The sequence below is a fragment of the Acanthopagrus latus genome, chromosome 17, assembly GCF_904848185.1.
Source record: "Acanthopagrus latus isolate v.2019 chromosome 17, fAcaLat1.1, whole genome shotgun sequence".
Taxonomy (NCBI): Eukaryota; Metazoa; Chordata; class Actinopteri; order Spariformes; family Sparidae; genus Acanthopagrus; species Acanthopagrus latus.
The window spans coordinates 29870906-29896211 of record NC_051055.1 but is presented as its reverse complement, the minus strand read 5'-3'; the positions used below and the strand labels follow the sequence as shown (position 1 = coordinate 29896211).

Genomic DNA, 25306 nt, shown 5'->3' with positions numbered 1-25306 from the left:
CAGTCACACAGTGAATCAATCGGCAGTGGTCTTGACCGTTTCTCCCTGTAAACATCAGATATTTTAAACAATCTCATATGTTTTAAACATCAGAAATGAATCTGATGATCTTGGTTTTCCTCTAAATACCAGCTGACACAAGCACCATTGAGAGCCGATGAAATAGACACTTGAAATTAACTGGTAAAACTAGAAATGACACCAATTACGGCTCTTCATCGAGTGAAGTGAGTGTCGACAGCAGAAGCACTTTTTTTAATGACGCTCTTGATTTAATGATATTTTATTCTGAATGAGTTGTGCAGCATTTCTTTTGATTAACGCTGCTCAGATTAATTTGTGTGACCTGAAACGATCTCGTGTTTTAACGTTGGCGACGTGTTCTTTGTGTTTCAGGCGCTTTGTTAGGAGGAGATCTGGGGAATTCAAACGGAGCGTGCCCGAGTCCAGTCCGTGAGTACTGTTTGCTTCTTTTTCATTTGGGTTCCCGGGGAATGATAAGCTTGACCTTTTTTTTTTTTTTAAGAAGTGATTTTCGACTGTGACTCACAGACTGAGCGACGCAGAATATTTTACGTGCGGCAGCAGTCGGTCACATGTACACAACTTCAACACACACACACACACACACACACGAGCAGGGAACACACCTGTCGACTGGCGACAGCTGAAGGTCGCAGGACGAGCTGCCTGTAAACAGTCCAGAGAGCAGAACGGGTTTCAGGTTGTAGCAGAGAAACTGGAGGAGAGTTTTGGAAAAAGAGGAGCAGAAAACAGCATGAAAGAGCTCCTCAGCTGGTTTCTGTGTCGGTGTTTGTTTTGCAGGATCGTGGTTTTGGAGAGCAGAAATAATTCAGATGTCTTAAAAGTTTGGCAACACGAGCGACCTGCTCCGATGTTCACAGCTGCTGTGAATACCTGACAGTGATCTTAACATGTTGTTCCAGTTCAAGACTCGTTTGTCAGGATGATTTTTACTCCTGAGGCGCTAAATAACTGAATCCAACATGGCCGCCGCTCATTCCAAATACAATATCGTGAAACAAATACGTTGCAAAAGAAGGAGCTGTATTTTCCTCGTCGCTCCGCAGATTCACGGCCAAACGAAAACATAGTTTCCACAGTTTGTATCGATGCAGATAGTTGAGTATTATTTAGATGGAAAGTAAGGTGGAATATTTGCAGCTACCTTTGCTTAATAAGGTCAAAAGCATTTGATTACTCAACAGTGAGAAAACTATTAACTCAAGTTTAATTAATCAAAACTTTGCTGTCTCTGTTCTGCTAGTGTGACGATTAATTATTTATAATATTTGTCCTACTTCAAATTATCCCAGTCGGCTTTTAAAACGCCTCCAATCAGATCAAATTAACTTTATTTATACAGCCCAAAGTAACAATCACATCGCCTCAGGTCTTCGAACCCAGGGAGGAACAAAAAACCTTTTAACCTTTTTAGGAAAACGAGATCCATCTCCCAGGACGGACGGACGGACAGACATGAAATAGATGTCGCATGTACAGAACAAAACAACAGAATCATAGAATATCTGACATTGACCCCGCTCTGTGATTGGCCGACGGTTCAGCAGCTGTCAGTGAACGCAGCACCGGGTTTCCTTTGACTCACTGAAACCAAACCAGCGACGTGCGTGTGGTGATTCACAGGTCTGGAAACTTTTAACAGTCGGTCGCATCTCGACTTGAGCTGCAGCCAAAATATGAGAGTCAGTCATTTCAAGAGTTTTACTGTAACGATGGAACCAAATTAAAACCCCTCAGATCCTGACAGTCTCCTCCTCCTCCTCCTCCTCCCTCCCTGCTTTCATCCTGTCTCTCTCAGCTGTTCCCCCTCGTCTTCTCTCTGGAATTATCTCCCGCCCCACCCCGGACCAGCCTCCTCCCCCCTCTTCATCCAACTGTCCCCTGTCTTGGCACAGGACTCTCCTCAGAGGTGACTTTGACACTGGCCAGAGCTCTCCCCCCCTTAAATCCCATTAGCCGGCACAGATACTGCCAGCCAGCCTGTAGTAATAGATATGGTGGGAAGGTGGGGTTTTTATTTTTTTATTTTTTTTCCTCCCCCTCCCCTCCTTGTTCTACATTCACTTGATAAACGTATTGTCTCGGCGGTAAGGTGGGCCAAAAGAAATCAATACATTTATATTAACTTCCCCTGCACTGTATCGCAGGAATCTGCCAGCGCGCAGCTTCGATATTGATATTAGTTTTTCAGGGCTCTTAATGAAAGTATACGTTCTGCGCAAAGGTGTTCTTAAAAAGTTGGCCGTGGATCGATGCGCAAGTGTTGAAAGAGCAGTTTTGTGCGTTAGAGGAAGTGCAGATTGTTCCATCACATCACAGGAAAGTATAAATAAAAGAGTAGATGAAGAGTTTATTTGTTGTTTTGTGAGAGTTACTTAATAGTTTTCCAGCATTCTTGTGGTTGAATCTTCCAGTCATGATGTTTTGGCGTATTTGTAATTTGCTTCAGGTGATTTTTTTGCTTGAAATTAAAAGAGTCAGTGATTCCAAAAGTCTTAGATTAAAAAGTCTGAACATTATCATGAAGTTAGAAGTCGTGACGTTTAGCTTACAGCTTGAACCGAGCTGTAATCTGCATCTGCAGGTTCTCAGATTCAGCTCGTCACAGTGAAACACAAGCTGACAACATTTCTTCATTCTGATTGTGAGACTTTGAGTCGACTGTTCACATGGATTTGGATTGATGTTGACACGCAACAACAGATTGAATGGAAACATCTGCGTGATAGGATCAACGGCGATGTTACGTCACGCATTCTGCTTCCTCGTCGGATATTTTATCTCTGTCGGCAGAGTGTTTGATCAGCTCCCCGTCCTGATGGATATCTGTCGTCGTCAGTGTTCAGCTCTCCAGCTTCAGTTTCAGCTTAGAAGCCGCCATCTTTGTTAGGTGGAGAAATGTGTGGTGGTTTAAACTGACCCTCTGCTGAGATGTGGTTTGGTTCGGATCGGTCCATGTATCGGTCACAAATGGCTTGTCAGCAGAACTTCACAAACATGTTGAGTACTGAAATCAGCAGGAGGAGAGCTTGTTAGCTAGTTAGCTGTTAGCACTTTGTGTTTTGATTGAGGCAGTGAACAGCTAACAGAGCTAATAGCTCACAGCTAATGGAGCTAAAGGCTAAGAGTCGAGCTGAACTCACAGCAGGACTGAGAGTTTCACTTTTTACAGCAAAAACTTTTGCTTTAATGAACAGAATTATTTATTAGCTCAACATTTAGACAGTGATGTGAAGCTCGAGGTGATGCAGTAAAGAAACGTCCTTCTGATCGGGGAGCGGTAACAAAGTCACGACTGCTTAATGAGTCGAAACATGAAACGTCTTATTCCCAAAACGCAGCTCAGGTGACCTGATCCTTCCTCCTCTTCCTCTCTCCTTTATCTTTTCTCTCTCTCTCGACCTCCTCCTTAATCATTTTCTCTTTTTCATCGTCTCCTTCACCCCTCAGCTCCTCTGCTCTCTCCTTCTTCTTCTCCTCTACAATTCGCCCTAATTTTTCATTTCTTTTCTCCTTTTCTACTCGAGTTTCATGTCAATATTTCTTCCTCTTCTCTCTCCTCCCTATCTTCTGTCTTCCCTTACTATCCTCTCCTCCTCCTCTTCCTCCTTTTTCATCCCATCTTCTTCTTCTCTCCTTCCTTCTCTTTCCCCCTCTTCCTCCTCCTCCTCTCTTGGATCTGTCGTTCTCAGCTGTTGTCCAGGGACTAGGGGCTCCGGGAATGTCACCATTGACGTCACCCGGCATTCCACACATTCCCACGCCCGGCCTCGTGTAATAGGAGACATCACACACGCACACACACACACACACACACACACACACACACACACACACACTCAGCCACATGTAAACGGGACAGAAACGTTCATACAAACAGTCGACCCACTTAAATAAAGTCACGGACGCATCGACGTGACTCACTCACACTCTCAGAATAGGAGTGTGTGATCATGCAAGCTTCAATGTACACACTGTAAACATCACACACACACACACACATACACACACACACACACACACACACACACTGTATTATGATTCAGTCATCTTGGGAATCAACAAAATACAAAACACAGGAGATAATTGTTTCAATATCTTGAAGAAGGTGGTTTAGTTTGTAGTTTAAATGAGCTTTTAGGAGTTTAAATTGTTTCATATTTATTTATTTTGCCTAAAAATAATGTGAAGTCAAAGTAATAACTTGGAATAATAACTGAAGTCTATAAAGAGTTAGTCAGAAGTCCAGTGTGTGTGATCTAGTGGAGTCTAGCGGTGACAGCGAGGGCAAGGGTCTCTACTAAAAATAGAAAATAAACATGCCAGTGACTTTCTGTAGAGCTCTCGTGTTTGGTTTGTCCATTCTGGGCTCCTGTAGAAACATGGTGGTGCAACATGCTCCCTCTGTAGATTTAAAAGACTCATAACAAAAACACAACTCTTAAATCTCCCTCAATACATCACGTTGGGCATTTTAAAGGGTCAGTTCACCCAAAGTGTCTATCCAAGATATTTTAAGTTTCATTTATCACATTTTGTCTCGTTTGTGCAAAGAGCAAAGAATTTAGTGTTTCCCACACATTGACTTTAATTGGGCAGTCAACCAGGTGTATTTGGCGACCCATTTTAGGATGTTTAGTGACGCCTTCTGCGATTGATTAACTTGTGGACAATCTGCACTCGCTGACCCGTCCCCCACTTACGCAGTTGTTCCGTACCAGCTTGTAGATGGACCTCACTGCTGTGATGTCATGCTGGTTTTCGAAAGTTTCGATCGGACACGTAATTAACGACAAGCTTCCTCCACTCAACTGCTGTTGTGAAAAATCAAAAAAACAAGTTGTTGTTTCATGATTTTTCCACATCCTCCTTCTGTCGTAATTTCCAGAAGAAAGTTGTTCACAGTGACATCAGCCGTGACAGAAAAGTTCTTGTTTTCCAACCAAAAACCAATGTGGTATTGAATTATTTGATATAACTTGAGGTAACTGAGGAAGTGTGTTTTTAAATTTGGTGAACTGGCCCTTTAAGTACAGATTTTTAGTGGTTGGACACTTCCCATACTGGCATGTCATCTGCCTGTCAACACATTCAGGCAGCAATCCTGCGATCCAACACTCGTCACATTTTTGTGTCACCATGTAATTTTTTTTTCCACAATTTATAGTTTCAAAAACTCCGAACAGGAATGTTGCCTTCAGGGAGCGTAGGAACACACAAACATGCTTGTAAAATCTGCATTTATCAATTCCAGTAAAGCCGTTACAGTGTAGTGTAAACATGTATACACACACACACACACACACACACACACACACACACACACGCACGCACACACACATGCCAGTACCTCAGGCTGTGTCTGTACAGGGATTTGTTGTTGGCTTCACAACACCTGAATATTTCACTGAAGCACTGTGTGTGTGTGTGTGTGTGTGTGTGTGTGTGTGTGTGTGTGTGTGTGTGTGTGTGTGTGTCTCTCTCATAACTTGGGGTCAACACAAACGCACCACCCTCCTCTTTTACCCACAGACATGAACACAACGCAACCAGCAACAGATTCCCATCAATCAGTGACGCACACACGCATTACACAACACACGCACACACACACACACACACACACACACACACACACACACACACACACACACACACACAGGGGGGTCACTGGATTTCCCAGAAACACCTGGTGCAGAGAGGGTCCACTGTGCGTCAACAGGACAGGTGATGTCATTGGTCAGATGCCTGCTGGGAAACAAATTCTTCTCCTCTCACCTCCCTTCTTTCCTTTCCTACATCCTCACTCCTTTTTCCTTGCTGCCTACCTAGCATCCTTCTTTTTTTCCTCTCCTCCCCTGTCACCCTTTTTCCTTACTCTTCTTCTCTTCCTCCTTCCTTCCCTCCTACATTTCCTTCACTTCTCTTCTGTCGTTGCCAGCCTCCCTACACCTTCCATCAACCATCTCTCCTCTTTCCTTTCCTACCTCCATCTGACCTTTCTCTACCTCCTTTCTCTCTTTACACCCTCCTTTCTTCCTCTTGTGTCTTTCCATACCTCCTCGTTTTTTGTTTTCTGCCTTGTTTTCTTCCTTCCTTCTTTACACCCTCAGTCCATCTCTACACCCCTTCCCACCTTATCTTGTTCTCTCCTATTTCCTTACTCTCCTTCTCTACTTCTACCTCCTCTCTTGTTCTTTACATGCTTTCATCCTTTCCTTCTTCCTGCCACCTTTATTTCCTTCCTCCTTGCTCACCTCCTCTCTTCTTCCTAATAACTTCCTTAATTCCTGCCTCTCGGAAAACTCTAAACTTCCATTCTCCTTGTGCTTTTCCACATCTATATCTTCCCTTTTTTTCCCTCCATCTCCATCGTTACACCCTCAGACCTCTCCTCCCTCCTCCTCCCTCCTCCTCCCTCCCTCCATCCGTTCCTCCCTCCATCCGTTCCTCCCTCCCTCCCTCCATCCGTTCCTCCCTCCCTCCGTTCCTCCCCTACCGCCTCCATCAACTCCACATTTCACTGTCACAAAGGAGGTTTTTCCTCCCTTGCCGCCTTTTTTCTTCCCTCCCATTGAGCTGTTAGTGAGGTAGAGTTCATCTGTTGTTGTTGTTGTTGTTGTTGTCAGGTTCAGCTCGTGTGTGTGTGTGTGTGCGTGTGTGTGTGTGTGTGTGTGTGTGTGTGTGTGTGTGTGTGTGTGTGTGTGTGTGTGTGTGTGTGTGTGTGTGTGTGTGTGTGTGTGTGTGTGTGGAGTGTGTGCGGCTGAGAAGAAGCAGAGTCACATGCCGCTGTCGTCTGGAGGCGGCGTCATGGCGAACTGCTATCTGCTATCACACACACACCCTGAGTTTGTCTGTCCAAGGGGAATACAGCCTCTGTGTGTGTGTGTGTGTGTGGGTCTGGGTGTGTGTGTGTGTGTGTGTGTCCAGGCTGGGAAAGTCCCTGCGTCCCTCTTTTATACGCTCTATAACCGACTGTAACTATTTGAGTCGAGCTCCTCTGTTGACCTCAGCAGCAGCACGAACAGGCTGCTGTCTGCTGGAGTCCTGTTGTCATGACACCCAGACCCCCCTCCCTCCATCCCATAGTATTTCTATATACAGCCTAATAAATTTAAAAAAAAATCAATAAGCACTTCACACAAAAAAAAACATACACGAGTCCAGGAAACATTACAAGTTTTAACACGGATGTAAACGAATTGAAAGGAAAAGATTCACGTGAAAAAGATGTAAATATGAAGAGTGATGTCACACACACACACACACACACACACACACACACACAGGTGTAGCTTTGTGTCAGGTTGTTGTTTCTTGCAGTGCAACTGTTGTTGGAATGTGACCAGTTTCAAAAGGAGGGCGCGTTCAGCAGACGTGACGTGTTGTCATGTCGCTGGAATGAAACCGTGAGAAAGAAAAAAAAAAAAAAAAACTAAAGGCGAAAAATCCCGAACGCTGCAAGAAAAGTCTCCCAAAACCATCAGTGGATGTTCGTACTCACTGCCTCGTCTGTCACGTGGAGGAAGACGTCATTTATTTTGACTCAGTCCCACACTCACACACACACACACACGCACATGCACACGCACACGCACACACACACACACACACACACACACACACACACACACACACACACACACTAAATGTGGAGTAATCCTCCACCTAAAATAGTCCCCGTCAGACGCTCTACTTCCTCCTCTCCTGGTTGATAAAATCTACAGCTGTTTTTATGACATCGCTGAAGCTTTTCTAAATATAAACAAGTTTATTCATGACCTGTTTTTTTATATTTTAAGATTTACATCTTTGTTGGGAATCAGCTGGCTTTGAGCTGAAAGCTGCAGACAGGAAGTTAAAAGAGTAATGAAAGATTTGTCTCTTCATGTTCATGCAACACGTTCTCGGTCTTCACCCGTCAGATACAGCAGCTTAAACTTCATCTCTGCACGCAGTTCTCCATATTAAGAGCTCAGGTTAATATTTAACAGTAATATATTACTTTAACCACTTCTGTCTCCTCTGCTCACCTCACCTGAGCTAGAAGCGATCATGAAATACTTGATCTTTTCAGCCGGGACAGAAAAACACTCCCAGTGTTGAAGATCAATCACATCTGCTTGGTTTTCCCCAGTTGTGTTTTCTTAATGCAGCTGAACGCAGAAATGAAAAGAAAATATGATGATCAATATGTTTTGAATGATTGTCAGTTGAAACGATATCACCTTCTTCTCTTTAATATTGCTTAGTTAAACTTCTGCCATTATTTTGGGGAAGTAATGCAAAAGTGTAAAGTCACTTATTACTGTCAAAAGATAGAAACTACTGATATGTAACTCCTTATTTTACATTTAAAGCCTCAAAGACTTATTTTCTCATTTCAAGTAAATCAATGTAACTTCACTGTGAGATCGTTTCAGCCTGTTTTTGATACAATCAGAAATTTGAAGTGTCATTTTTACTGTCTTGTTTCAAGATACCGACATTTTATTTCTAGTAAAGTCTTGAGAGAAACTGCTTTTGGACCGGAGATGTTTCTTAAACACGTTTGCTCAGAAGGGCCAGAACACATCAGACATTCAGAGAGAGAGAGAGAACAGGATCAACACACTCGGGTTCAACGCAGGTACTTCATCAAAAAGTCGAGCGCTCAAGCCTTTTGAAGTTTCATCTGGGAAAATGTTTCGACTGAAGCGAATCTCACAGCTTATAATAACATGCAGTTATGCAGGTACACATGGGAAATGAGCCTCGCGGCTGTAGTTCACCAGGTCCAAACACGCAGAACAGCGCCAGTCAGTTTGATTCGCTGGAGGATTGTTGGAATAATGTCACTGCGTTTAAAAAGCTTTAGGAAAAGGAGACTTTAACGGCTCGGTAATGGTCAAAACAGAGCTGATACGGAGGATATTTTTTACAGTGTGCGGTGGAAAGATGGATGCAGTCCAGGGACAATTGTGTGTGTGTGTGTGTGTGTGTTTTTCTCAGAGCGCCAAGATGCCTGAAACAAAAGAGGAAAGACGTCAATAGAGAGAGTGGAAATTTAAAAAATAAATAAATAAAAAATAGTTCTGGAGAGAGAGAGAGTTGATTCTGATGAAAAAAAATCAGAGCGGCGCCAAAAAAACGCTGTTTGAGCTGCAGAAATGACGAGGAGCATGTGGTGCGACGGAGCGATCCAACCCGCTAATGAGAACACACACACACACACACACACACACACACACACACACACACACACACACACCGAGGCAGACGAGTGAAGGCAGAGTTCACAGGTAGATAACGTCCATGAATCCTCTTCTTCTCCTCTTTCCCGTGTCTCTCCAGCTAACGGCTACATCAGCGCCAGGGCCTCCCCGGGCCTCCTCTCCGTATCCAACGGCAACAGCCTGGGGAAAGTAGTCCTGGCTAAGACTCCGCCTCCGCCCAGCCCTCAGATGGTCAACAGCCGCAAGCCGGACCTGAGGGTCATCACCTCGCAGAGCGGCAAGAGCCTCATGCAGCTGGTGAGTGACGGGAGCTGCAGCTACGGCAGCCACGCAGGGACAAAATGATTGGGTCCAAACTCAGACAGAAGGCTTCGTTACAAACGGAAGCAGGAGGCGGGATCAAGCATTTTTATTGGTCAGAGTCGAACTTCATTGGAGCCGATAATCTCTCCTTCCTCGTGGTCGGGTGATTCTGACATCGTGTCTTAATACAGTGCTGCAGGGACGCCATGTTTCTGTAGGCTCACCTGGAGGTTAGCTTCAACCCACCAAACTCTTTTTAAGAGTCAGTTGTTTCCTCGCATGTTGTACAATCATGAACAGGTCGTCTCTCCTTATTTTTAAAAAATATTTGAGTCACATTTCCATCTCGTCAAACACTGATGCTTTAGGATGGCGACCGACCCGACATCAGTATTTGACGAGTTGGATTTGGACCGTTTACTCTGAAGGAACTTAACTTCACTTTGTCATGTGTCGTTGTGTAGTAGCATCAGTCTGTCGCTGCTCGAGGAGAAAATCTCTCTGTTGCACTCGACTGTTTGTGATTGTTTCGTAATAAGTTGACTCTAAACTGGCGACGTTTTGTTCTGCTAACGTCTGACAGCAGAAACTTGAAGCTCAGTGGTGTAAAAAGTGGAAGGAGAGGAGCCACATTATGTCCGGTGATGAGGGTAATGATTAAAAGGTGCCAGCGATCATTATCTGCCTTTTTTTTTTAAAGAAGATTTCAATAGTTTGATCGGTGGCAGATCAGACGCGTAGTGAGGATCATTAGACGGCATGTCACTAGAATATAACGAGCGCTCTTTCTTTAAATCTCTCCCCGCAGTTTTCCTCTCTGCAGCATCAGTTCATTTAGATTCCCCACCAGCCTTTAAACTAAAGTTGATGTAAACTTCTCGACTGTGCGTGAATCATCTGACAAATCCCAGGAAAACTTCTCGTGGAGTTTAAGAAAGAAGAACTTGACGTCTAGATTTCAACATCTGGATCCAATCGTTCTCCTTCAGTCAGCCGTCGATCAGTCGACGTCCTGCTTTCACTTTCACGCATGTCAAAGTGTCTGTTGAGACTTCAGATTCAGTTCATGTGTTCATATTTTACTGCAGTAGAAACGTAACCGTCCTCTGTTTTCTACCCCCTTCCTCCTCCTCCTCCTCCTCCTCCTCCTCCACCCGGCGTGCAGACAGAGGAAGAGCTGGAGTTGGTGAGTGAGGTGAATAGACTTTTAGACTTTTAGCCTCGTGGTCGAAACTCTGTGTGATCTCACCTGAGCATGAGTGTGTGACGCCGTCATCAGAGCTGACTCAGCAGCATCCGGTGCTGTGAACAAGAATAGCAGAAGAAGAAGGAAAAGAAGAAGAAGTTGGCATGTCGGAGCAACGGACGCACCGCGGACAGATCAGCTGGTCGCACCGGTTCCTGAAGGGTTTGGACTGTAGATCTGTACAGTCGACTGCAGTGAAGTCACGAACATGTCGACTTGAAACTTCAAAGGAGTTTCTAAACTCCCAGAACAATACAGCATAAATAATACAGACAGATGTTGCATAATAAAGCACCAGGCCTCCGTAACCAGAGGAGACGATTCATGCAAAAAAAATCAAAAACAAACACGTTGTAACAGGAAAGTGTTGCAGAATTTTAATCATCAGTCCGACCAGATAGACTCACATCTTCACTTGGAATTTGATTTTAAAGACTTTAGGGTGAAAAAACTTAAGAATTTAAGTTGACAGCATTCAAATATTAACTTAAATTATCAACTAAATGTGACAGTTTGTGCAGCAGCTACTGTTAGTGGCCGTTAGCGGTCACATAGTGAAACGCTGCCCCCTAGTGGTTTGGAGTATGACCCAATATTTGACATTTCAGACTTACTTACCTTCTTCCATAGAGGTACATAAGCAGATTAACACCTGCTCTCGTATCTGTACAGTGAATATGAAGCTACCACCAGCAGCCAGCTAACTTAGCTTAGCATAAAGGCTGGAACCTGCTCGTCTGGCTCCGTCTGAAGAAAACAGAAAACGCCTGAAACACTTAGAGCGCACTAATTAACACATTGTGTCTCAGACAGTTTACTGGGTTTATGTGCCAAACCCTTTTTTTATTTTTTTATTTTTTCTTGGCCAAGCTTCATATTTAGCGTACAGACATGTGAGAGATATTAATTTTCTCATCTAACTGTTGGCAAGAAAACTAATTTTTATTTAAAACATCTATTAGTCAGAACACCTTCGTACTCCTCCCCAGATCCAACATTTAAAGTCTTCATTGTCACGAAACAGCGAAGCTTCTACCCCGAGCTGCTCGGAGCAGAATATAAGAACAGAGTTATAAAGTTATAAAGAATTAAAATAGACATTTAAAGAATTATTTCTTCTGCAGAATAGAATAAAACTGTCAACCAGAATAAATAGAAATCAGATTTTCCATTTCCCAGCTAATGTACCATTTTTATGTCGACCTTTAAAACAGTTTATATCTGAATTCCAGCATTCATATAACAGCACATAGAAGTGTTGACTTTATGTTGAAGGCAGACAGATTGTGTCGCTTGCTTCCTTTAAAGCACACTGAATAAAATCCAATCTCTGAAAGATACGTTGATTTAGAGGCAACAAACTCATAAAAACGTTGCTTTTTTTGACATTAAAGATCAGAGAAATGATATTTTTAAGAAAGGCAGAGCGACTAAATTAAAACTGCGTGTTGACGTGGTGCTAAATCAACAGTAGAGTGGAGCTGAAAGTGACATTTGTGCTGCTCAAACAGTCCTCAGAGGGAAGATGTGGATGGAAGCGGAGCGACCAGCTGACTGTCGGCTCGCTGCGAACGCTGCTCAGCATGTTGCATGTTTGGTTTCATCTGAGTGTCGATGTTCTGACGATCCGACTGGCGACGGACCGCAGAGTCTCCGGCGGACATGTTGGACACGCTGACCCCTCCTGTGCCACACACACACACACACACACACACACACACATGCTGACATGTGTTCGTGCATATTTTTCTGCACGCAAACACACACAGACACACCTCAGAGCAAACACACACACCTCACATTGTGTATGAATTCCTGCCATACGTCTCTGCACACACACACACACACACACACTCATCCTCCTCTGTCAGCCTTGTCGATGCATGCGTTCCTGTCAGCATGATCCTCCGGCACAGCGATGCCTCTCATAACACCTTCCCGCCGTGACGCCACATAACACCAGCGCCGGGGCCCTGGCGACAGCGTTGCCGTGCCAACGCCACCTTTTGAGACGCGAGACACTTGTCATCCTGCACGCAGATGTTAAAGTGTCACCGAAAAAAAAAAAGTTTAAACCGCCTCAGAGAGAGGTGATCTCCCAGAAAACTCTGTGGCATGATGAATAAAACATCGTCCTCTGTGATGTAACTCTTCATCATGTCAGACTTTAGTTATAAAGTCAATAAACCTCCAAATGTGGCGGCAAAACTGAGGGATAAAAGTGATTTATAGACGCTACGTAAAGCAGAGCACACAAATAAATCACAGGACGGTTTATTTGTGTTTTACAGTGAAATATTTCAGTAGTAACGGCGCAATTAAAACCGTTCTCAGTCACATTACGAGCTCTCTGCATCCACTCTGCAGCTCAGTGGAGAGCACATGCTAACCATTATCATTACTCCATTGAAAATGGATGAAGTCATGTGCCGTGAACTCTTACACTCACGCCCATATAAGGAGAAAAAGACACGGTTCGTTGTGGAACCGGACCAGGATTTTTCTCACGACACTGGGTCCAAAGATCCGAGACAGAGAAAGAGTTCTGTTGTGACTCTTACACGCATGTTCGAGCGTGTTTTTACTGAGTAATTACTGTTCAAAGCATGTTAAATGTGAACCAGAGTGTTTTAACCTTCAGATATAATCACATCTCAACCTGACGGACTTTTGTAAAATGAATTGTTAGCATGAATTATGTTCACTGAACACAGAGGAGATGCAGATACTCGTACAAAGAATGAATTTTACTGCTCATTACATAAGTAAAGACATTAAATATAAGATTGTTAAAGAGACAGTTCCCCCTAAAATCTAAAATGCATGTTATCCCTCTTGCAACTAGATTTTGTTTTGGTGTGAGGTGCAGGGCTTTGGACGACGCTCAGCTTGTGTTGCTCAAAGATCCTCCAAAAAAAAAAACTCAACAGCAGCGTCTCCTTTCTGACATCACAACCTGGTTACTCAAGATAATCCACAGAGCGTGTGGAGGTTTGCAGAGTAATGAGGTCCATGTATTTCCAAATACAGGTGCGTTAGAAAGTGTCACAGTGTCTTGTTATGCAGCATCACAATTTGTAGAAAATCCACATTGTGAGCAGCTTCGTAGGAACTATTTTCTCTCTGCCGAACAGACGTATCACGGTGCAGAAGGACGTGTGCTCGTTACTGTAAAGGATCTTAACTTTAACGTTAGCTAGCTCAGTTAGCCTCTTCTCCATGAGTAGATGCACACTTCCTCTCTGCACGGTGATGCGGTCAGAAAGTAGTTCCTATGTGAAACTGCTCATCACAAGGAATGTGGCTGATCTTGAATATCTGGACCACGTTTCCTAGAAAGAGACATCGCAGCACCACAAGCTGAGAGAAGTTAAGTGAGAAAAAAACGACAAAATACTGCTCAGCAGCTCACACCAGAACAATCCAGATAGATAAGTGCAACTACTGATCCAGGGATGAACTTCTCCATCAGCTGTAGATCCAGTAGAAACCCTCTGACGGTCCGCCCACACCAAATATCTCCAACTTCCACTTCCTGTATCTTGAATGTTCAGCTTTCTTTTCTTCCATCTGTCTTCCTGTCTTCCCAGAATGCTCAGCGGCTAGGTGGCTCCCAGGTGGCACAGTCGCTCACCACACCAGTGGTCTCCGTGGCAACACCCAGTCTCCTGGCGCCCTTCTCCAGCATGCAGACGGCCTACAACACCGGTAAGACGTCAGGATGGACGAATGTGAATTCATCTGCTCGCATCCTGATAAAACACGAAGTCGAGTTAAAGATATGTAGTCATGAGAAATCTTAAGTGTCACGCCGGGAAAACGTGAAATTCTGGCAGTGCGACGCCACAAACCACCATGAATATTCACTTTGTTCATTGTGTGAGAGCTTCTGGAATGATTCCACTTCAAAGGTCTCCATTAATATGGATTAGCTCTGATTAATATTGATGCTCCAGAAAGTTGTATGATGTAAAACAATCCCCCCCACCTCCTCTCTCTTTTCTTTCTCTCTCTCTCTCTCTCCACCTCCCTCCTCCTCCTCCGTCCCTTCATCTCAGAGTACCAGCTGACGAGTGCAGATCTCACGGCGCTGCAGACGTTCACACCACCGGGGCTGGTGCCTGGCAACATGGCTGCCTGGCAACAGCAACCAGCAGTCTCCCAGCAACAACAGCAGCAGCAGCAACAACAGCCACAGCAGCTGAGTTTGGCGTCGCTCAGTAACTTGGTGTAAGCTCCCTTTTTTTTCTCTTCGTGCGACTCATAAACAAGATTGATTCCCGACCTTTGACCTCTCCCCGTCCGACGAGTAGACTTTTATGAGCGCCGTGCACATCAGCTGATTCGGCCGTAACACACACACACACACACACACACAAAACAAATGAAGTACCTTCACATGCGAAGCTGTAGCATCACCCCAGCTGCGGTTGATTCATCTCTGTGGTGACCTAGATACTTCCCCCCCACTCAGCTCGACTCCCACCGGAGTCCCACGCTCATTTAGCTCCTGGTAGCGCAGCTAGGCAGTTAGCTTTGTAATCACACACACACACACACACACACACAAAGGTTCTGAAACTGTAAAAGCTGGACCGACTCAAAGGTCTTACTGGATAACTTGTAAATAATGGCAGTGATGTGACGTCAGTTTTGGAACTAATTCACCTGACAGATTTAAAAAAAAAAAAAAAAGGTTCCTGTGTTCTCTGTTACCTGAAAGCAAAATTAAATGTCGCTTTTTCTTTTCATACTGCGTCTTCTGATTCACATCCATGGGCTGTTTTAAACTCTGCAAGTTCAAATCTAGACTCTGAACTTAAAGACACGATGTTACCGCTCCAGTAGGAACTTGAAGCATCGGACTAAATAATTTAGCAGTAAGAAATTTTGAGATTTAGATTCTGAGATCTGCTTTTAGCTGCGTCTAAACCATGATTTAAGATCACCAGGTCGAGGATCCACATCAGATGTTACTCACTCACCATTATCAAGATCTGTGCATTACTCACTGACGAATTAACACAAATATTGAAAAAAAATGTGATGACAATAAGTCCTTGATCCAAACTCAAAGTTAACGTGTCTTTTCTGAGCTGAGATGTTTCGTCCATCCACTTTTATTGAAGTACTTTTTATGTAAACCTGCTGACGAACAAACAAACAAACAAACAAACAAACCAACACAACCTCCTCGGTGGAGGTGACGGTGTCAGACGAGGGTCACATGAGGTCGTGTAGCAGTTTTAATTCTGTGCTTTAACTTTCTTATCTTGTGTTTAAAATCTTCTTGTCCTTGCAGCTACATTTCTGATAATCTGTGTTTATTTGATAAAGTTATTTCAGAGATTTTTTTCTTTTAGTCCTCGTCAGTCATGAGTTCACATTATTTTGTCCACTCTTGGTTAGCGCCTCGCAGGTCGATGGGTGCTGCATCTGTAAAAATGTTTCCAGATTATTTTCACACTCTCAAAGCTAACCGTGCCCCCCTGAAGCCCCATCAGGCACATTTGTGTAGTAGCATATTTTTAGCCATTTAGCGCTAAAGTCTGTGTATGACCAGAGTGGCTGTGCTAGGCTAGGCTAGGCTAGGCTAGGCTAACCTGTGGATAAGGGGAGCGGCTTGTAACTGCCTCTTGTTTTGTCCTCCCTCCCCCCCTTTTTCTCCACAGCATGTGGGGTGCAGACAAACAGAATGCAGAGATGGTTAACTGCATCTCCAATTTTGCTGCTAACCTGAGGTGAATGACATGATAGCATCTAGCGCTGCGCAGCTGTGCCATGCCTTTCATTATCTGTGACGTTATTACACTGCTCACAGACTCACCAACCAACAAAAATGAAGCCAAAGAAATGACAGAACTGAATATCTGCATGACACTCTTGTCTTTTCTCTCCATGTGTGTGTTGAATGTGATGCCTGTTGTTGCTCTTTGCTGTGTCTTCATTTTTTTTTCCCTTTCAGTTCCTGTCGAGGCTCCGTTTGTTTGTCTTCTCCACTCGTCGCGTGTTATAAGAGATTCTCACGCCACCTAAAGCTTTAGATCTGAAGCTCGTTGGAAGTGTCACGCACAAAGAGGACGATGCTGCAGTGTGACAGCGGCGTCTCGCTAGCATCTCCACTTGAAAAAGGAGTCTCTGGATGCCGCTTTCAGCCCCGAACGCCGTCCCGCTGCACAGCTCTGCGCCGCTGACATGCTTACTGCATTAATATTTTACTTTACCGCCATTTAGCTGTCACCGTCAGCTGACAGACAGACACAAGTTTCAGTCCCTCGGATACGTGTCGGTCCTCAAATGCCTGCAGGAGCACGACTCGCGAGACAAATCTAGATGCAGCTCAGCTGTCAGAGTCACTTATTCAGACGAATGTCCTGCAACACTCTCAGTTCTGATCTCAATTTTTGGGAATTCATGTTAAACAAAAAAAGCATTTAAACATCTGACGGCTCTTAATGCTGATCTCCAGTCTCAGCTCCTCAGAGCCTCGATCAACAGAGAGGAAAATTAAAGATAACAGAAACGTGTTAGGAGACAGTAAAGATAATGCCAGCTGTCGGGAGTGAGCCTGTTATTTGTTTCTGCATCTGACAGGCTGAAATTTGTCCGTGAAAATATGATAATAGGTTGTTTGTTATGGTATACAACAGCTGTGACTCCGGAGGGGGGGGGCGGAGGAGCGCCTTTCGATAAAAGCAGCATGTATCTAACACTCGCTGGCTCGTACGCAGCAGAACTCCTCATATCGCCTTGTAAATGTTAACAAATGGCCGTCCAGATTGTACGAAGATCGCTCAGCAAACAGATCCGAGACTCGTAAAGCAGCCGGAGCTCAGCGTGTGTGACGAGCGTAAAGCTGCAACAGTCCGTCACATGTATCCTCAACGTAGATGGAACCTAATGAAGCACAGGTTCATATTCTGAATTAAGAAACACAGCTGGAAACAATTAATTTCCAATTTAATGGATCTCCTGAGGATGAATCCTCCTGACCTCGGACTTTTCCTCCAGCGACACCATGAGGTTGATATTTGTGGTTTGGAGTAAAATAACTCGACCACATTTGAATAACATGAAACTTTGTACATTCTCCTCATTTAAAATGAATTGAAACAACTTTAGCGTAACTTGAGGTTAACGTCATATTTCGTCCAGTAAAAGCCTCAGCTGTGCTTTTAGCAATTAGCAAATGTTAGCATGCTAACATGCTAAGCTGAGACAGTAAACATTGGCAACGTAGCGTCTGATCTGATTTCTGTTTTCTTTGTCTTCTGTGAGAGTAAACTGATTTATTAAAGACCTCAGCGGACTCAGTGTATGGAAGACTGATAGAGCCAAAACTAAAAACAAATAAATTATTAAATAAATTGATAAATAAATACATTTCCTTGTAATAAATGCACCAAAATAATATTAAACATAAAAGTTAATTAATTTATCAAATGTGACATATATTAATATTTCTGTTTTAATGTCCTTCCTTAATTTATTTACCTTTGTATGAATTCCTCTGATTCTTAACTTTTCCCATCTGATTTTCCAAACTGAATTATACATTTAGTCATTTTAATGAGTGGATAAATTGATTTATTTATTTCAAACCAAAACATAATAAAAATAAATATTTTTTCAATAAATTTGCAAGTTTATTCATCACCCGATTTTTAAATAATTCATTAATTTTCTTTATTTTTAATCACAAACTTTTTTTTTCATCTCTGTTAAGATATCTTTCTGTTTCAATATGCAAATGAAGGCGCTGTTGTGAATACAGAAGCCAAAATAATGACCAGAAATATGAATTTATGTCACATTTACTCAAATGTTATTTTATGTGCTGAGCTATTAAATTATTTATTTTTCTTTTGCTTATTTTTCTTTTTCAGCCGACAAAAAAACATCTTGATCTGTTAATTAATCGCGGATGAAAACAAGCTGTAGTTGTAAACACTAAAATATTTCTCTCCGAGTTTCTGTTGTGGTTTAAATCATTCTTTAAAACATTGCTAACAACAGTCGTGATGTTTTCCTGAACACGCCGTGCTTCGGTTTCTTCCTGTCTCAGGTCCGACACCACGGCGAGCACCGGGCAGGTTTACTCGTGTTGTGTGGAGGATCAGAGTGACAGATTCGCTGTCACCAAAAACAAGCGAGCTGTGCAGAGATGTGGGAAGCTTTCCCAGCGCACCAAACTGTTCTCTCTCTGGGCAGAAGGGAGAAATCGTGCCGTCCTAGGACAGCATGGGCAGACGTGGGCGCTCGTGCAGCGCAGACTGCTCCGGTTTGTTTTTGAATTCCGTCGCAGCGAGCAAACAAGCTCTTCCAATCAGACGGCGAATGGCGGCTTGGCTGTGAGCCCTCGCCTTCCGCTGTCGTCCACACTTATCCTCGCCACGGGCTCCCCGAGGAAATGACTCCTGTCATCTTCCCCTCTCCCCATCCCTTCCTTTTTAATCAGTCCTCTTCCACTTCTTCTGCTTATTTCCTGCTCTTTTGTCGGACTGGGTTTAATTCGGCGTGCACCTGTTGACTCTCATCTTCCTCCTCCTCCTCCTCACTTCCTCCAATCTAAATGTTAATGTCACGGCTGCCCCCTGACACCTCCTCCCTGCAGAGCCCTGCTTTCAGCCGCGCTGCCTGCTTGTACTGAAACACTCTCTGGATGCCATTTGTTGTTTGTTTCCTCACTCAGTCGATGTGTTATTGGCAGACCGGGCTTCCATTTGGGACACTTTAGCAGGAAATAAACAGAGCGACTTTTAAGAGTTTGTCTGCCGGCGCTCTCGGTGTTGTTGCATCCGTGCGATCCGTTCTCGTCTGTAGCTTCAGTTCGGTCTTCCAGAGTGGATGAAATGTTTTTGCTGGTGGCTGAAGTTTGTGCCGAGCGCTCTCTTCTCACTTTGTACGTGTTTCCTCGCCCACAAAAACACACTTTGTCTTTCTCAGTCTGTCCCTCTCCCCCCTCCCTCTCTCAGCTCTCTCTCTCTCTCTCAGCTGTGGTTTAAGAGAGAGAAAACAAAAAAAAACACACTTGCAGACAGTGCACACATCGCTAAATTGCTTACAGGACACACTGTTTGTCTGCAGGGCACAATGCACACATGCCATCAGACGGCTGCTCAGTAAAACCTCCCAGAGGTGCATCGCTGTTTTCCCAGACTACAGATTAGAAGCCACAGTGTAAATACCAGCAGCCGCCTTCATTAGGCTTCCTGCTAATACTGGTGTTTTGTTTAGCACCAAATACAGAGTCAGTGCAGGTGACTCTGTTCCATGTGTGCATGCAGCTACACAGAGCCGGCTGTCCAGAACCTGCACTCACTGACACTGAGCTGATGTTCGGCTACAGACGGTCCCGACAGACAGAAGATGAATCTACTGTCAATTCTCAGATAAAAGACAGGAATCGAAATGTTTGAGGAAATCAGGTGGGAAACTAGAGTGACACCTCAGCCAAGCCCCCACAATCAGATCTGTGTGTTATTCTCTGAGAAATTAACAAAAATAGATCCAGATCCACACCAAATAGTTAATGGGGTCTGTTCTAGGACTGAGACCCATCCTCCATCCAAGTTCTGTGGACCTCTGCTCAGTAGTTTTTGTGTAATGATGCTGACAAACCAACCGGCCAACTAACGGACACAAGCTAAAAATAACCTCCTTGTCAGAGGTAAAACAAAATGAATTAATAATGTCTGTAACTTCTGCTTTGTTTCTGGAGCCAGTTTTAAAATAAATGAATAAAACTTGAACGTTTCCAACATCCTGTCAGTAATCCAGTATCTGAGAACTTACGGTATGTTCCTTTAATGGCAGTCTGCGTGGAGGTTTAACGATCGGCCTGATGATGTGATGTCAGGTTTATTGGAAGTTTAAAAGATGCATTTCATGTGGACGACCGTCAGATTTCTGTCAACGCTTCTCTGCCTCTGACATCATCGCTGACATCATCGCCGTGTGACTGAAGCAGCCGTCCGGCTTCTGTTCTGTTTGTTTCTAGTAACCGTGTGTGGACCGACCCCGACTCTCCTCCATCCTGACTTGTTTCCCTGCTGTTTCAGCTTCTTTAAACTTGCTTGTCTCTTTTTTTTTCCCCACCTCCCTCCACAGCTTGGCCTCTCAGTCCAACTTGCTGTTTGGCAGGGAGGACGGCCTCTGCTGGTACTGTACTCTCTCCACTCACAGCCACTCAGCTGCAGCCGCACGCCGCTTTCCCAAAATATCTGCTCGCACGGAGGAACCCGAGTGCAGCTTCCAGAAAGTCTGAGGAGATCCAGCACGACACCACTTCATGGTGCATTCAAATGCAACATGTAAACTCAAGACTTTAAGACGTCTGTCGTGAATCTTTTGTTCTATCACTGCACAATTTTTGCTAACAAGACCACATTTCTCATTTTAACCACAAATCTCCGAAGCTATTTCATAAATTCTTAATGTAAACGTTCATGATTTTAATAATGCAGCTCGTTCGAGGCTTCCTGGAACAATTTACAGCATTTTAATTCTCTCTTCTGATGCTGTAAAAGTGGCGGAGTGTACCTTTAAATACATTTGGATCACATCCTTCACTAACACAAAACTATTTGAGTAAATGTGAATTGAACTGAGTCGCTGTGCAGCTCGTTGGTCCTCAGAAAACGCAGAGCATTTTGGGAAAATAACACGGCTGCGTCTCATCACACCCCACTCGCACTGTAACCAAGTGTCTGCTTCTGGCTGTGCTCGCTGTGTTGTTAGCGCTCGGGGCTAGCCTGCCTCTCTCACCTTCATCACTGTCACCGGAGCGCTGACTCTGCCGTTTTTGCTCGCCATAGCAATGGCACCCCTGTGGCACCGCCATCCATCTACCTGCGCCGGGGCCCGAGCCGCGGTGTGCAAGGTTTGATGAAGTGGGCACGGCGAGAGAGACGGAGTGAGGCTCGCTGCCGCCGCCACCGAGGGATTAGTGTGTGTGTGTGTGTGTGTGTGTGTGTGTGAGAGAGAGGATACAGGAGGGAAGCAGCATTTGTATGTAAGGCAGCAACAGTGCACGAGTTAAAGTGTGTCAGAGATGGAGCAAGACAGCGAGAACATTTGAGTGCCGCAGACCGCCTGAAGGACTGCTATCTTAAATTCCCCTCTCAGTCTGCCAGTAATTGAGGGAATATTAGAGATACAGTGCTGCAGATGGCTCATGATATGACATATTAGAACACACCCGAGGGGCGAAAGTGCAGTAATTGGGAGCTTCAAATTCAGATCGACCGTGTCAGGCTGGGGGAGGGAGGGGAGAAAATGAGCGCTATCCGAAAAATCCTGTCGACGGCGTCAAAGCAGGGAGCCACAGTGCAGCGTCAACAGCCGGTGTCAGCGGCGGTGACAGGTTAGAGTCAGCCTCCAGCCGGCGCAGGAGGAGGAGGAGGAGGAGGAGGAGGAGGAGTGCGAGGGCGAAGAGGCTGATCAAAGAGTCGTGGCAGGTAGAGGCAGCGACGGTGACACAGATCTGAGCTCCTGGCACACGGCTTTGTCCCGAGCAGCTTCACAGACACCAACAGAAATCAAGTCTGGAGCAGCTTAATGTCACAGAGTGATCGAACCATCCTGCAGAGAAATAGGCCAAAGTGCACCTTTGTGGTAGATGATGTGTAGCGTGAGGATGAAAATGCTAGGATGTGTTTTTGTTGTTGTGACAGTTTTAAGTTCCCTGTACGCAGTCTTTTAATCCTGAAAGGTCCAATATGGTAGAAAAATGAGATTTCCTGCTGTTCTCTGATTATAAAACAGGTTTCAGTTTGAGTGTTTTGTTACCGTCACCTCTCTGACGTGGAAAACGAGATGGGGTGTTGCCTGCTCAGGCCTGTGAGAGCTGACCAATCAGAGCTGGGCTTTTCAGGATGTGGATGTCAAAATAAAAGACCTTTTTAAAATTCAGTCCAACGTTTCTGGTGGTGAGGTGTTGTGCAATCGTCGAGCCCTGAGAGGCAGAATCACAAACACGTGTGAAGAGTCGCATCCAACAATCAATCAGTTTGTTGGACTTTTATCATCATCGGATCTGCTCCGCCTCAGAATCAGCTCCACGTTTTCCAGAGAGGAGCAGAGGGACTCAGATTTAGTTTCTGTTGCGTCCAGAAGAACTGGTTTTGTTTAAAGCATCAGGTGGAAAGCGTGTAATCGAAACCGGCGTTCATAAAGAACCCATAAAATGCAAAAGTGTTGCAGGTGGACGGAGCTGACGGATGTTGTGATGTTGTGAAAGCTGAACTTCACTTCACTGTCTGAGAGTTTCACCTGCAGCGAAGAGGCGTCTCGTCACGTGGAGTAAACCGGACCGCTCACCTGGCCGGCTGAATGTGACTGATGCAGAAATTTGTTTCTTCATGGCGTCATTGTGAACTTCAACCGATGAACTCAGGAGTGTTAGGATGTTGTGGCTGCATGGCTTGTGGACTGTGCTTCACCGTGGCCTCAGGTGTGGTTCTGTTCGTTCTGTGTGTCCGTGCTCTCCATGTGCTGAAGTCCACCCGAGCCTACGTCTGCCTGGTTTTATAGATTTTGTGTTTTGAAAGCGGCGGGCTTCTCCTCGTCAGAGCCGCGTCCGTGTTTATCTGACGCTGACCATTCCTTGAATTTGTTGCAGTATTGGCTGAATTGTCTGTTTTCATCCCAGCAAACTGTCAAATGAAGGTCCGCTGTCATTAATGTTGAAGGATCATGCAAGAAGTTCTGTAATTCTGGTCGTGATAAAGTCGGTGGTCTCACTCTTCTTCTTCCTCTTCTTCTTCTCCTCCCGTCTGTCTGTCTCTCCAGGCCGGTGGGCCCGATACCTCAGGGCGCCGCACTGACTGTCAACACAAACCCCAACGTCAACATCAAGTCCGAACCCGTCTCACCGAACCGCGACCGCAGCACTCCCAGCTCCATCGGCGGGGGAGGTGGAGGAGGAGGAGGAGGAGGAGGAGGCCAGGGTCAGCTCCAGGGACAAGGTCTGGTGACGGTCGCCTACCCCGGCACCCTGCGCCTGGAGGCCGGAGGCCAGGGCCGCTCGCCGGTCGACAGCCTCAGCAGCAACGGCAGCTCGTACGAGGGCAGCGACCGGGACGACGGCGCCCAGGGGCGAGGCGGGGGTCAAGACTTCCACCACCAGGCCGGCGCCGGGGCCCAGCAGCCCACCATGGTCCTCCTGCGGCCCTCGTCAGCCGAACCCCAGGAGCAGGACGGGACCAACGTGAAGAGGATGAGACTGGAAAACTGGGTGACATGAAGAGGGACGGACGGACGGACGGACGGACGGACAGATGGAGGATGGAGATGTGTGGCTTGTGTACATGCCCCCACCAGCCCTGATGCCCCCCATCTCCTTCTCTGTACACACACACACACACACACACACACACACACACACACACACACACACACACACACACTCACAGACACGCACCCACCAATAACCCAGGAAACTTCACACACACACTCACAGACCCAAGCATGTCGCACGTATGGACACTGACGCACTCGTATGGCAATGTGCACACACATTTGAACTGTAATGTACTTTCACAAACACACACACACACACACACACACACACACACACGAAACACCCCGCGGGGTCGACCCACCAAACCAGGGATTATCTGTCAAATCAGTCATGTTGGACTTCATTCAGCCGTATTTGAATTGAAGCGATGAGTTTTTAAAATCCGGCCACTCGGAACGATTTCACCCAGATCTCCCAGCATGCCTTGCATTGGCTTACAGCTGGTAGTGTTGTCCCACACACACACACACACACAGACACGCACACACTCTTACTGTTCATCAGTAAATTTTTGTTTTGTTTTGTTTTGGGTCAAACACGGCCGCGCTGCATGAAGTCAGTGCCACCAAACGAGTCTTTGTCCACATCGGGCCGACCGACGGTTGTTTCGCTCTCTAGGTTCTTCTTCTTCTCTCAGAGCCGGGCCGTTTTCTGCTCTTCTTCTTCTTTTTTTTTTAAGCGTGGAGTTTTGTCCTTCTGTCTTTGACTGTTGATCTTTAGAGTTTGGATTTTTTTTTTTTTTTTTAAATATGAAGACACTAAAAGAAAACTCGCCTCCCTCCCGAGCCGAGCCGAGCCGAGCCGAGCCGAGCCGAGCCGAGCCGCGGGCCGAGTCGACACACCGGCCCCGCGGGGGTCTTTTTATTTAATCCGAACTAAACGAGGAAACCTGACGTGTTGCCGAGGTAAAAGACTGCTTCTCTTTGAATCAGGGACGAGCTGCAACAGCTCAACGACACATGACGCAGATAGATTTCGCTCCACATCTTTGTCAACTACAGATGCTGAGAAAGGCCTGTGTGTGTGTGTGTGTGTGTGTGTGTGTGTGTGTGTGTGTTTGGTGTGTATGTGTGTGTGTGTGTGTGTGTATACGGGTTTGTTACCTCAACTGGTCATTTTTTTTAAAAAACAAAGTGATTTGGGCAAAAATTTCTCGATTTCCTCCTGGAACACGCCTGCGATGCACACAGCTGA

General features: G+C 45.2%; 1 protein-coding gene across 11 annotated transcripts in view; it reads left to right on the top strand.

Moving 5' to 3' along the window:
• mef2d (myocyte enhancer factor 2d) overlaps nt 1-25306 on the top strand; it is a 102953-nt gene that overhangs the window by 73387 nt on the left and 4260 nt on the right. For 3 of the 11 annotated variants that reach the window (XM_037073872.1, XM_037073871.1, XM_037073873.1), the window contains 8 exons: nt 397-453; nt 9379-9557; nt 10729-10758; nt 14400-14517; nt 14868-15039; nt 16482-16550; nt 20920-20970; nt 23602-25306. The exon at nt 23602-25306 is cut by the window's right edge and continues 4260 nt beyond it. In XM_037073872.1, coding sequence (XP_036929767.1) covers nt 397-453; nt 9379-9557; nt 10729-10758; nt 14400-14517; nt 14868-15039; nt 16482-16550; nt 20920-20970; nt 23602-24055 — 1130 coding nt within the window. In that variant the 3' untranslated portion in view covers nt 24056-25306. Of the gene's footprint in view, nt 1-396; nt 454-9378; nt 9558-10728; nt 10759-14399; nt 14518-14867; nt 15040-16481; nt 16555-20919; nt 20971-23601 lie in introns of those variants that run through there. The other 8 variants (XM_037073875.1, XM_037073877.1, XM_037073879.1 and 5 more) reach the window with 6 other exon arrangements.